Genomic DNA, 14,012 nt, shown 5'->3' with positions numbered 1-14,012 from the left:
TGCCTTAACATATTGCCCTCCAAGTCCATCCATGTTGCTTTACAAATGGCAAAATTTCTTTCTTTTTTATACCACATCTTCTTTATTTATTCATCTGTTGATGGACACTTGGGTTGCTTCCATGTCTTGGCTGTTATAAATAATGCTGCTGTGAACACTGGGATGTATGGTGTATGTATCTTTTCAAAGTAGTGGTTTTGATGTTTGGGGGATATATATTCAGAAAACTAGGATCATGGCATCTGGTCCCATCACCTCATGGCAAATAGATGGGGAAACAATGGAAACAGTGGCTGACTTTATTTTTCTGGGCTCCAAAATCACTGCAGATGGTGATTACAGCCATGAAATTAAAAGACGCTTACTCCTCGAAAGGAAAGTTATGACCAACCTAGAGAGCATATTAAAAAGCAGAGACATTACTTTGCCAACAAAGGTCCGTCTAGTCAAGGCTATGGTTTTTCCCGTGGTCACGTATGGATGTGAGAGTTGGACTGTGAAGAAAGCTGATCGCTGAAGAATTGATGCTTTTGAACGGTGGTGCTGGAGAAGACTCTTGAGAGTCCCTTGGACTGCAAGGAGATCCAACCAGTCCATTCTAGAGGAGATCAGTCCTGGGTGCTAAAGCTGAAACTGCAATACTTTGGCCACCTCATGCGACAAGTTGACTCACTGGAAAAGACTCTGATGCTGGGAAGCGTTGGGGGCGGGAGGAGAAGGGGACGACAGAGAATGAGATGGCTGGATGGCATCACCGACTCGATGGACATGAGTTTGAGTGAACTCCGGGAGTTGGTGATGGACAGGGAGGCCTGGCATGCTGTGATTCATGGGGTCGCAAAGAGTCGGACATGACTGAGCGACTGAACTGAACTGAACTGAGCAACTGAACTGAACTGAAGCAAGGAATGAAATTGCTGGGTCATACGGTGGTTCTGTTTTTTTTTTTTTTTTTGAGAAACCTCCATACTGTTTTCCATAGTGGCTGTAGCAATTAATATTCCCACCAATAGTGTAAGAGGATTCCCCTTTCTCCACACCCCCGCCAACATTTGTTACCTGTGTTCTTTGTGATGATGGCCATTCTGACAGGTGTGAAGTGATAGCTCACTGTGGGTTTGATTTGCATCTCCCTGCTGATTAGTGATGTTGAGCATCTTTTCATGAGCCCGTTGACCATCTGCATATCCTCTTTGGAAAGAGGCCTACTCAGTTCTTCCACCCATTTTTTCATCGGGCCGTTTGTTTCTTTATATTGAGTTGTATGAGCTGCTTGTATATGCTGGCCATCAGTCCCTTGTCAGTCATTGTCATTTGCCAGTATTTTCTCCCATTCAGTAGGTTGTCCTTTTGGTTGGTTGGTAGTTTTGTTTTTTTTTTGCCATGTGTGCGTGCCAAGCCTCTTCAGTGGTGTCCGACTCTTTGCAGCCCTATGGACTATATATAGCCCACAGGTTCCTCTGTGCATGGGATTCTCCAGGCAAGAGTACTGGAGTAGGTTGCCATAGCCTCCTCCAGGGGAGCTTCCTGACCCAGGGATCGAACCCGAGTCTCTTGTCTCCTGCATTGGCAGGTGGGTTCTTTACCACTAGCACCACCTGGGAAGCCCCTTCTTTTGCTATGCAAAAGCTTTTAAGTTTAATTAGGTCCCATTTACTTATTTTTGCTTTCATTTTCTTTGCTTTATGAGACGAATCCAAAAATTATTGTTGTGATTTATGTCAATGAGTGTTCTGCCTATGTTTTCCTCAATACATTTTATAATATCCAGTCTTACATTTAGGTCTATATCCAGTCTACATTTAATCTATTTTGGGTTTATTTTTGTATATGGTGTTAAAGGATGTTCTAATTTCACTCCTTTAGATGTAGCTGTCCAGTTTTTCCAGCACCACTTATTGAAGAGTCTGTCTTTTCTCCATTGGATATGCTTGCCTCTTTTATTGTAGATTGTAAGTGTGTGGGTTTGTTTCAGGGCTCTCTCCCCTATTCCATTGTGATTCTGTTTTTCTGTCAGTACCATACTGTTTTGATTACAGTACCTTTGTAGTATAGTCTGAAGTCAGGGAGCATGATTCCTCCAATTCTGTTCTTTCTCAAGATTGTTTTGGCTATTTCAGGTCTTTTGTGTGTTTCCATACAAATTTTAAAATTATTTTGTTCTAGTTCTGCAAAAAAAAAATGCCATTGATATTTTGATAGGGATTGCATTGACTCTGTTAATTGCCTTGGGGGAGTATGGCCATTTTGATAATATTGATTCTTCCAGTTTGACAACATGTTATGTCTTTCCATCTGTTTGTGTCATCTTCAATTTCTTTCATCAGTGTCCAAAAACTATTTTGGATACAGGTCTTTTGCTTCCTGAGGTAGGTTTATTCCTAGGTATTTTTATTCTTTTTTGAGGTGATGGTAAATGGGATTGTTTCCTTAATTTTCTTTCTGGTACTTCATTGTTAGCCTTCTGCCTTTCTTCTTCTCCATGTAACTCATGGAAAATTCACATATCCTGTCCGTGCCAATAATAAATAGGCACACAGACTGCTGTAATCTGCCCCTCCTGCTCTGCTGTCTCTATTCAATTCTCAGTTCGTCCCCCTGGGAGAATGTAGAGCAGATAACTGTGTCCCCAGAAATGACATGCCTGTCTGCCCTTCTGCAGGCACCTGTCCTGTCTGTACAAGGATTTTGTTGTCTTACCAATGCTTCTTGCCCATGAATGATGCAGTCACCCATCCATCCATCCATTTTTCTCTCCATTAGTCTATGCATGCATATAGCCGTCTATCCCTCCATGTGTCCATCTGTCTATTATCCATCCATCCATCCTTCTTTCTGTCCATCCATCCATCCATCATCCATCCATCCATCCATCATCCATCCATCATCCATCAATCCATCCATCCATCATCCATCCATCATCCATCCATCCATCCATCCATCATCCATCCATCCATCCATCATCCATCCATCATCCATCCATCATCCATCATCCATCCATCCATCCATCCATCATCCATCCATCCATCCATCCATCATCCATCCATCATCCATCATCCATCAGTCCATCCATCATCCATCCATCCATCCATCCATCCATCCATCCATCATCCATCCATCCATCATCCATCCATCCATCCATCCATCCATCCATCATCCATCCATCCATCATCCATACCTTCATCCACTTGACAATTATCCATTGATGCAGGCCCCATTCTTGGCCCTGGACTCCTGTCCGCTCAAGACCTTCTGCTCTCTCACGGCGTCTGTTAGCCTAGGTTGGGCGCTGGGGAAGGGAAGGAAGTAGACGAGTTGACTGAGCGGGGCAGTGGCACTGGTTCAGCCAGTTGCTGTTGCCCAGCATGTGTGTGTGGTTAGCTGGTTATTTATATCTCTGCCCTCAGCCTTTGGTCTTGATCACTGGTTCCTATCAGACCACCGTCTGTTGAGTCTGTTCCCTGTGAGGTACCTGCACACGTGAGCTCGTGTCATCTGCGCTGTGACGCAGTGCCCATTCATTCCCATTTCACAGATGAGAACACTGGAGTTGGAAGGAGACAAGTCTCTGTTCCAAGGTTACCAGAATGATGGCAGCCTGGGGCACTTTGGTTCTCCGCGGTTGCTACCGCCTCTGAAGGAACTTTCTCTTCCCCACTCCTCCCTGGCTTTACTCTTCTTGGCAGACATTCTCTGCTCCTTATAGTAACATTTGTGAGTCTGCCCTCTTTGAGTCCATCTAAGTCTTTTGGGGAATATTTTAATTTAATTTTGCTCCTATCATTTCCCCTCCTCCCCCAAAGTAATTGCCTCCTTCCTTTTTTACTTCACTCTTCCGTGGGCTTCCCTGGTGGCACAGACAGTAAAATGTCTGCCTGCAATGCAGGAGACCTGGGCTGGGAAGATTCCCTGGAGAAGGAAATGGCTACCCACGCCAGTATTCTCGCCTGGAGAATCCCATGGACAGAGGAGCCTGGAGGGCTACAGAGTCTAACACAACTGAGTGACTCACACTTTTCTGTAGAATGGGGCTTTTTTTTTCCTTTTCTTGAAATGTTAGGTGAGTAAGTCCTGGTTTATGTAGCCACACTTCAGACCTTTAAGGCTTTCTCTCCGGTTTCTCCCAACCCTGCTGTCCAGAGGGCAGACTCCAGCCTTGTTAGCGCATGTTCTCCGTGGTTCCCATCCCTGGATTGCTTGGTTCTTGATCACCCCTCGGGCTCAGTCATCTCCCCATATGGGGACTCTGAGGCCAGGAAGAGGGTTAGATGCTGCCTTCTCACAGGGGCCGTGGTGCTGCAGGGGCCGTGGGGGCCGGGACACAGCTGGGCTGGGCCGTGCACTCCTAAGCCTGGCGCAGGGCTCAGAGCTTGACGGGAAGGCTCCTGGCCGGGCCCCTGACCACCCAGGATGGAGTGGGGACTGAGTCTGGGGCAGGAGATGGAGCAACTGGCTGGGAAGAGAAGACTTGGGGATAGGTCTTCAGAGAGTGTCAGGCCATTTTCTGGCTCCCGGGTCTTTAACTCAAAGTCATAATTACCTGTCGTTTTGCTTTTCTTTTTATTTATTTATTTTTGAAATATTTATTTATTTGGCTGAGGTGGGGAGCGGTCTCGGTTACCACTCAGGATCTTCGCTGCGTCATGTGGATCTTTTGCACCGAGTCTCTAGTTGCGGTGTGTTGACTTAGTTGCCCTGAGGCCTGTGGGAACTCAGTTCCCCGACCAGGGGTTGCACCTGCATCCCCTGCCTTGCAAAGTGGGCTCTCTACCACGGGGCCACCAGGGAAGCACCCCCGCTTTTAACGCTGCTTCTGTCTGTACCTGATGCTCCCTGACACCTACCAGGGGGTGCAGGTGAGGGAGTGGGGCAGGATCGTGAACGTCTGTGAAGATGGCCAGTATTTTTGTCCTGGCCAGCCAGACTGTTCAGCCTGAGCGCTCAACTCTGCCCCGTAGGGGAGGCCTCTGGAGGAAACTTATTTACATAAATGAACGGGCATGGCTGGGCGCCATTAAAATCTACTTTTGAGTCTTGAAATTTGAAATTCATAAATAACTTTCACGTATCACAGAATACCCTTCTTTTGATTTTTTCCCCTCAACCACTTACACATGTAAAAATCACTCCTAGCTTTCCAGCATACAGAAACAGGCTGCAGGCAAGAGTCTACAGGACCTGGAGTGCAGGAGGGCTTCCCAGGTGGCACTAGTGGTAAAAAACCTGCCTGCCAACTCAGGAGACATAAGAGAGGTGGGTTCGATCCCTGAGTTGGGAAGATCCCCTGGAGGAGGGCATGGCAACCCACTCCAGTATCCTTGCCTGGAGAATCCCATGGACAGAGGAGCCTGGAGGGCTATAGTCCATGGGGTCACAAAGAGTTGGACATGACCAAAGCGACTTAGCATGTACTTAGCATGCACACACGGAGCGCAGGGAGCTCTTCTCCCACAGGCCCCAGAGCCGCGCCAGGAGAGCACCTTCTCCTTTCTGAGAAGCTGGGTTTGGACGGAGGCCCTTCCCTTGTTGTAAGCTGCACAGCCTTTTTCTCCTTCCATGGACTTGGCCCTCTCTGAGCTCTCCTCCAGGAAAGCCGGGGGGAAGTGAAGGGTGATGAATTTCCTGGAGAGCCGAGGTCAGGCAGAGAGTAGGGAGGTCCCCTCCTGGGGGAAGGAGCTGGGTACCCCTTTCAGGCAGGGCTACCCCAGGATGTCAAGATGAAAGTCAGGGAGCCAGTGATGGGATGGGGTGCAGTCAGGAGAGCCAGGGTGGATGGGGGCAGGACCAGGAGCATGTTTGGACAGCGGTGACTGCAGCAAGCTCACTGTGCAAGTGTTTCTGAGCACCTGCTCTGTCCAGGGACTGTTCTAAGCCTGAGGATACAGCAGCAAATGAGACTGAAATCCCCTCCATGGCGTTTATGCGTCAATGAATAAGGAAGGCAATCGAAAGAAATCTGACACGTCCAGGTGTGGGCGAACGCAAAGGAAGAAAGGGAGGAGGGTGTGCTTTTGTGCAGGCCATGGGGAAGGCCTTTGAGGGCCGGTGAGATGGACCGAGACCCGAATGAGGGCCTCAAGGGAACCCGCCGTGCGGAGGAAGCCGGATATGCAGAAGCCTCACCGGACTAGAAAGCGCAGACCGGCCTGTGTCACTGGAGGGGGCCGGGTGAGGTCAGGAGGTCGTGGGGGTCAGGCCGTCCACGGCTCTGGACTATGGTTGAAGAGACCCTGGAGGGCCTGTGACATGAAGGTGCTCAGTGTGGGGGGTGGGTTGTGGGGAGCAGGGGGCTCAGAGGCAGGGACTCTTGATGCGGACATGTCCCGGCTGAGCCCAAGTGGCAGGCGTCTGGCCAGCCCAGAGAGGAGCCGGGTGTTCCCCGCGGGTCCGCCTCATCTCCCTGTCCCGCTCCCTCTCCTCGTCTCCCTCCTCAAGTGGGAGGGCAGTGGGCTGGGGCAGGACCGGCCCTTCCTTCCCTTTGGGCCGCTTCTCCTTCCGTCCCGTGTGGGAGCAGCCCTCACGCCGCAGCCCCAGCTCTGGTGCCTCTGATAAACCTCACCATCTGCAGCTCCACCGAGATGCTGCCAAGCTTCAGTCTGACAAGCGATACGAGACTTGGAGACATACCTCCGGTTGGGTGTGTGCTCCATGCCAGCTCTGCAGCTCCCCGCTTTCCCTGCGGGGCCCATATGGGTTGCTTCGGGTTTTTTAAAAAAGCACATCGCCTCCCGTTTTACCAGAAGAGGTGAATCAGGACTTGGCAGCAGACAAAGTGCTGAGGGTTTTTTTTTTTTTTGCCCTCAGGCACAAGTACTCTAGTGGTTGGGGCTCCGTGCTTTCAGACAAAGGGGTAGAGTTGAGGGTGGACACGCTCGAGCCGTTTCATGGCAGCCAATGCTGTCCAGGCAGCTCTGGGCTTGGTCTTCTGGGTTTTGAATACTGAGCTTGGTTCAGCCAAGGCCCCCTAGTCAGTAGAAGTGGGAGACGTGTATACAGTTTAGCACAGGGCTTGGCGCATGACAAAATCCAATGACTATTTATTCGATCCTATGACTGTAGCTTTGATTGCACTGAATCCTTATTGCTCTCAGGGTTGGCTCCACGGAGGTGTGTTTGCAGGTATAGAGCACAGCTTCCTCAGAGTGTGGCTTTCTCCCAGGCAGGTGAAAAGAAGCTGGATTCATTCATTGGTTCGCTCTGCAGAGGCAGCTGCTCTAGACCCTGGGGGTGGCGTGGTGGGCAGAGCCCTGCTCTCAGGGAGCCCACATCCCCGAGGGAGAGACGGACAGTAAAGACAGGCCTGACATTAGTTGTGAGTAGTACCAGGAAGATGAGCACTGGGCGTGGCGTCAGGGGAAGCCTTTTGGATAAGATGACACGTGGACCAGGCCCCGAGAGAAGCGAGGGAGGAGCCACTGGGGGTCTGGGGAGGAAAGTTCTGGGCAGAAGGAAGAGCGAATGTTCCCGAGGCCAGAGGCGCCTGGCCGACTCCTGAGGAGCAGCAGGGACCGGGACAAGGCAGGATCGCTGCCAGGAGCCAGTCTGCGGGGCTCTGGCCTTTAACCTGGAGGGGTCAGAGTGGCGGGCAGGCTGTGGGCAAAGGGCTGTGTGCCCGGCCCTGTGTACAGGCCCCCCGCTGCTGCTGGAGCCTCAGCCGTGGGTCAGGCGTGGACACTGGGAGCCCAGGTGGGAGGTGGTCCCACCAGCACAGCCCAGCCCAGCCCAGCCCAGCCCAGCCCAAGGGTGCGAGGCAGAGATAGGCTGGATCCCGGAAAAGTCGTTATGGGAGGGCTGCTGGGCTCTTGGGACCGAACATGAGTGTGAGAAGAGAATCTGGCGGGACAGCCCTGCCACAGCGGGATAGGCGGAGCTGGTGTCTGCTGGACTCGAGGGGGACATCCTAACAAAGGCTGAGAGGCAAGGCCAGAGCTGGAGTCAGATGGCTGGAGCCATCGGCCAGTTATGAAAGGCAAAGACAGGACCACCCAGGAGGGAATGTGGTTAGACAGGCCAGGAGACCCAGGGCCTGAGTTTGTGGCTGCCCAGACTTCAGAGCGACTAGCAGGGACCAGACTAAGCCCAAGGCAGAAGCCAAGGAGAACCCGGGACGGGATGCGGAAGCCGGGGTGGAAGTGTGTTTCCAGAGGAAGGGGCGCTGAGCTGGGTGGAGGGCTGGTGCGTGGGCAGCAAGATGGGCCCCAGGAGCCCCTGGACCTGGCAAGGTCACCACCCCGACAAGGTCAGTCTCTGTGCGGTGGTGGGGAGAGAGCTGATCGGCTGTAGGGGAGACACTAGAGACAGAAAGCGCAGACAACTCTTCGGGGGGATTTCTGCACAAGAAAAGAAGCGGCTAGAGGCAGAGGCCAGGTGAGGAGGGAGGGCTCCCTTCTAAGATTGTTCAGGTACTGGACATCATTGCATGTGTGAGGGCAGCAGGGTCGGCGTCTGGAGCAGGATGGGACCAGTCCCTGGGTGCGGAGGACGGGACCAATCCCTGGGTGCAGAGGATGGGAACTATCCCTGGGTGTGGAGGACGGGACCTGGTCCCTAGGTGAGAGCAGGACGGGACCCGGTCCCTGGGTGAGAGCAGGACGGGACCCGGTCCCTAGGTGAGAGCAGGACGGGACCCGGTCCCTTGGTGAGAGCAGGACGGGACCCGGTCCCTGGGTGCAGAAGCACAGGACATTGGGTTCCAGTGGCTTCTGTTTTCCCTGTAAGTAAGGAGGAAGGTTATCTGTGATAGAGAAAGGAGGCAGATGGGAAGGGAGGTGAAGAGCAGAGATGGTGGGGAGCGGAGAGAAGGATTCCCATGCACCCGCTGCTGGCGGGGTTGGTGTCTCAAGTGAGGGGACCCAGGTAGGGTTCCATGGTCTGTCCTCTCCGGCCACATCGGGCACTTGGAAGAGGCCATGAGGCGGATTTGGTCAGGGTTAGGGGCTCGGCCAGACAGGAGGAGGCAGGCGGAGAGGGTGAGTGGAGCACAGAGGTAGTGGGTCATTATAAAGATGGAGCGTGGCAGGGAGTATACAGATGGACCGTGAAAGTCGCTCAGTCGTGTCCGACTCTGCGACCCTGTGGACTGTACAGTCCATGGAATTCTGCAGGACAGAATACTGGAGTGGGAGCCTTTCCCTTCTCCAGGGGATCTTCCCAACCCAGGCATTGAATCCAGGTCTCCCGCATTGCAGGCAGATTCTTTACCAGCTGAGCCACAAGGTAAGGCCAGAGATGGACTGTGGTCGGGGCATAAAGATGGAGTGTGGCGGGGCCGTGGAGGGAAGAGTGTTGTTGGGGGTCAGCCCTCGGGGAAGGGAACTCAACGTTAGGGAGTCCTTGGACCTGAGGCTTGGTTTTAGAGAGCAGCACTTATTGGTGACAGGGGGTGAGTGTGAGCAGGGAGGAGGACGCGGGTCTGAGTCAGAGGTCGTCTGCGTGGATGGCATGAACGGTGCTGAGGCAGGGCGGGTGTGCGGGGCTGACGTCCTCCGGTCGGGGCAGGGGAGGGGACAAGCTGACCCAGCCAGGAGGAGCCGGGGACGAGGCCATTCCCTCTCCAGCCCAGTGCTTCCTCTGGTGAGGTCCCCAAGACGTTCACCCTGGGGTGGGCGGGCTGCCAGGGGGCTCCTTCAGGTCAAAGGGAGCAGTCAGCGGAGATGTTGAGGAAATTGGGAACAAACCTGTCCATCCTTCAGCCTTCCCTAAACCCCTTCCTTGCGGTGCACTGACTCCCCTCTGCGCCGGGCTGGACTTGGTCTGATCTGGAGTCAGGGCTCCCGGCACCCAGTCGGGCCGGACGTTCATCGCCCTCCTGCACAGCCTGCCCTCACACCTGCTGCACGTAGTGCCCGCTCCTCCCAGCTCAGGAGCCGCCTCCTGCGTGAAGGCCCCGGGGGCTCCGCTGGAGGGGTTTGTCCTCTTCTGTGAAGACCCACAGCTCCTCCTTTGTCTGTCTCTGGTGTTGGGCTCTTGTTCCGATGGTTCCTATCTTGGGCAACATTCGTTTCCATGTCTTCTTGTCTCTGCGGGAGGTGAGGCTTGGGGATGGACTTGATCCATGGACCATGGATGCTGGAGGATGGACCCTCAGCATCATCGTTGTCTAACCGGGTGATGATGGGTAACTCATGCAGCCTCCTCAACCTCAGTTTTAACTAAAAGTGGGGAAATGGTGCTTACTTCGTGGGGCTCTGTAGGACTCACGTGGTTCTGGCCTTGGCACGCTGAGCCCCAAGCCCCAAGCCCCATGCTTAGCTGTTTCTCTCCTCCATGCAGAAGTAGCTTAGGGCCAGCATACAGCCCTGTGTCTCCCTGGGGCCTTACCAAATGCCTGTCAGGTCTGCATGCTCAATAAATATGCATTTGCTGAATTTGGGAAAGATTGCTATAAAACTTTTCCTGTAATGTCTTTTAAAAATTCAGAGGGGTTGAAATATATACTCATATTTTTCTAGCTCCTAGTAAAAATAGTTTGCATATGGCTATGAAAAATAAAAATCGTCCACGTCCAGCTATGCCAGAACTATAGTTTTAATGTATCAAGTAACAAAAAAGATTTTTCATATGGCTCTTACAAGGGAATGAATTGTGTATGAGACCTACCACTTTACATCAGAAAGAGTTTTTTCTCGACTTACTAAGACCATTTATAGAGAAAATTGCTTTGAAAACATTCAAGAAATGGAAAATGTCCTTTTTTCCATAGATGTGTCATTTTGCAATATCTACGAGTGTGCGTCTTTGGAAACATTTTATTTTACAAGAAGTGTTTAAACACGTTCATCCTTCCGATGTTTTATTACCATCCTGATTTTTAACACTGGATCTTTTGACTTCTCCTAAATCGCTTTTTATATGCAGATTTTCAAAAACATTAAAACCGTCATGAAAGCCCTTATGCTCATTGATGTTAACACGACTGGTCTGGTCCAGCCACATGAGCTGAGGAGGGTTCTGGAGACCTTCTGTTTGAAGATGAAAGATGAGGAATACAAAAAGTAAGTAAGCAAAGATACGCTGAGACACTGCTCAGTAGAAGCGCCAGCCAGTTTCAAAATGGGGCTTGTCAGGGTTACTAGATCCAGGCGGCATCTTCCCTCCCGCCTTCTCTGTCTTGACTGTTTTCTTTTCCTTTTTTAAATAGTGCAGCCCACTCCAGTGTTCTTGCCCGCAGAATCCCAGGGATGGAGGAGCCTGGTGGGCTGCCATCTATGGGGTCGCACAGAGTCAGACACGACGGAAGCGACTGAGCAGCAGCACTGGGTGGTTTTTATATTTATGTTGTTTATTTATGTGACTGTGCCAGGTCTTAGTTTCAGCGTATGGACTCTTACTTACAGCACGTGGCATCTAGTTCCTGGCCAGGGATCGAACCCAGGCCCCCTGCATTGGAAACTGCAGCGTCTCAGCCACCGCACCGCCAGGGAAGTCCCTGTCTTGACCATATTTAAAAGAGATACTCAGTCGACGTTTCTCCCGTGTTCCTGAAGCTCTCCGCAAATTCTCAAAAGTGAGAACCAATGGTTCCAATTCCTCCAGCCCGCCTCGGGTGAGAGTCAGCTGGCCTGCAGCTCTGAACACATCTCCATTATTGGAGCCATCCATCACCAGGGTCTCCCTCTGCCTGCCTGGCACCACGCCCTCCGCCTCCCGGACTTCCAGTCCACAGATGACTCCTGCTCCGGGCCTGGGGTTAGGAGAAGAGTGAAAACTTCACCGTTTATTCTTTGGTCTCTGCGCTCCCTCTTGGCCCGCCATCCTGATGTGGTGACAGAAACCGGCTTTTCCTTTGCGGACTGTGGTTGCCGAGGTTGGGGCCGGCACGGCAGAGCAGGGGGAGTACAGGAGCTGCCCCGTGGCATCTGAAAGCCGCGGCCACCTGCTCCTGACTGGAGGGCAGTGTGTGGAAGCGGCACATTTTTTGAGCCTCCAGTAAGCTCCAGATCATTTAGAAGAAGCCAAATGCTCAGATTCTGTGGCTACCTGACTTCTGGGTGGAAGCCTCTGGAAGGGGCGCCCGTGTGTAACCTCAGTCACGAGGCCTCGTCCTCTTCCTGCCTTTTCCCACTGTTCTCAGCACCCTCCAGGCCATTAACAAAAGAACCAAGCCCGATGATTTCCCCCTGAGCCTAAGGGTTTCATATCACACCGCAGTTATAAATCACTAGTAAGATGGGCCGTTGTGGTTGCTTACGTCGTTTTATTAAATAAAGATGGTGTTGCCTCTGTTAGGAAAGGAACTTGCTCCCAGAGCAAGGAAGTCTAGAGGGCATGTGACAACAGCCTTACGGACCACGGCAGGGCCTGGAGAGCGTGGAGACTTAAAACATGGATGTTTCCGAGTCTTCTGAATATTTTCTTCTTCTTTTTCTCTTTATAACCCACCTCAGAATATAAAAGACATAATAGATGTTTTAATTTTTACATCTTTCCGACTGGGAAAATGTCCAGAATAAGATCCAAACAAAACAAATTAAATAATTTTGTGCATGCAATTATAGAACAGAAGCAACACTCTTCTAAAACAGGCAATCAAAATACAAAACAGTGTTTTATTTGACAATAAACCTTGTGTTTGGCACTGCAGTCTCCAACCTAGTAAATCTATAAAAAATGTTACTGTCTGTTTCCCCATCTCACAAGTATTGAATAATAAAGAACTCTGCAAATTTTTATTTGCGATTTTTTTTTTTAAGCCTCAAAAACAATACTGTTTGTGTGATAAGGCTGGAGGAACTTAACAGAATTGCTTTCCTTTAGAACTGAAAAGGGGAAGATCAAAAGTAGACCATTTCTTCAATTGCTTTAATGCTTTTCTTATTGAAGCTGGAGAATATACTCTTTCCTTGAGAAGCTGCTTCAGTATTAGCTTTGCCTTTTCAGTGTTTCAGCAGGAAACACAATGCATTTTTGAATCCTTTCTTTTATCTAACAGCTTTCTCTTTAATATCAGCCTTCAGCGTGGGGCGGGGTGGGGGGACCACAGGGAAGTAGGAGTGGTCTGGGCTTTGAAGTCAGGCATGCTTGGGGTCAGGTCTGTGCCTGCCCTCCCTAGACTCCTGGGACTCTCTGATATTCAGCTTAAAGAGATGGGGACTCAGGAGCCTGCCTCTCCAGGCTGGAGGACTTCGAGGAGTGTACAAAGTGTGCCTGCCATGTGCCTGGCACATAGTAGGCACTCGTTTCACAGCGATAACCTCATAGGGTGCCCTCTACTCTCTGAGAAACAGCTCTCTTGAGGCTGCAGAATACCATCCAGCCTGTGGAAACGAGAACTGGGGGAGATGGTCACTGCCCAGTTCTATGCTTGGCCCGACGGTCCTGAGGCCGCGGGGTTTTCTCTTCCCATCCCGTCTCACACCCTCTACTGTCCTGTGCACTGCCCTGCAGGACAAAATATTTGAATCCGGGTAAAATCATTTGTGTGACCTTGAAGAACAAAGAAACAAACAAACTCAGTTGGTCAGCCTGCCACCTGGGCAGATGAGTGCAGCCCAAGGCACAGTTATAGGTGGTGATGCTGAAGAGGTTTATGGATCCATTGGCATCATTTCCTTTGTCCCTGAAGGCAGCCTTCCCACATGGCCATCTTGCCTTGGGCATCTGCACACGTGTGGGTTCTCCTGCCTGCAGATCAGGTCCCTGGGAAAATGGCCTTTATTGCTGCATCTTGGGAATGGGTCCGACTTGGGATTGGGAGTGAGTGCCTTGATTCTTGTTTTTTTTTTTTTTTTTAAAAAAAAGGCTTTTGAGATTCTGCATCCTTATGAAGTACTGAGGCTTCATTTTTGAATCGTATCTGTAGGAAATAATACCATGGGATTGTGTCTGCCTGTTCTCAGCGATTGTGTACCAGGTATTACGAACGCTGGTGGGCTGAACTTCAGGAAAGGTCAGGATCCTCTTGAGCCAGTACCAGTTGGAAGGAATGCTGAGTTTTCACAGGAAGCGGGAGAGCCGGTGACAGGGGTTGTTTTTATCAGGATGCTGACGTTTTCCTGGAGCGGCAGAGCAGC

The 14,012-nt window shown here is 51.1% G+C and overlaps 1 protein-coding gene across 1 annotated transcript in view; it reads left to right on the top strand.

The window, feature by feature from the left end:
• The window catches only part of EFCAB6 (EF-hand calcium binding domain 6), a 225,018-nt gene that overhangs the window by 38,943 nt on the left and 172,063 nt on the right, over positions 1 to 14,012 (top strand). Inside the window, exon 5 of the mRNA XM_055396088.2 lies at positions 10,858 to 10,994. Coding sequence (XP_055252063.2) covers positions 10,858 to 10,994 — 137 coding nt within the window. The remainder of the gene's footprint in view (positions 1 to 10,857; positions 10,995 to 14,012) is intronic.

The sequence above is a fragment of the Moschus berezovskii genome, chromosome 6, assembly GCF_049115385.1.
Source record: "Moschus berezovskii isolate FMDL1 chromosome 6, NW_MosBer_1.0, whole genome shotgun sequence".
In the NCBI taxonomy this organism is placed as follows: domain Eukaryota; kingdom Metazoa; phylum Chordata; class Mammalia; order Artiodactyla; family Moschidae; genus Moschus; species Moschus berezovskii.
The sequence above is the reverse complement of the archived record's forward strand: the minus strand, read 5'-3'. Positions and strand labels throughout refer to the sequence as shown.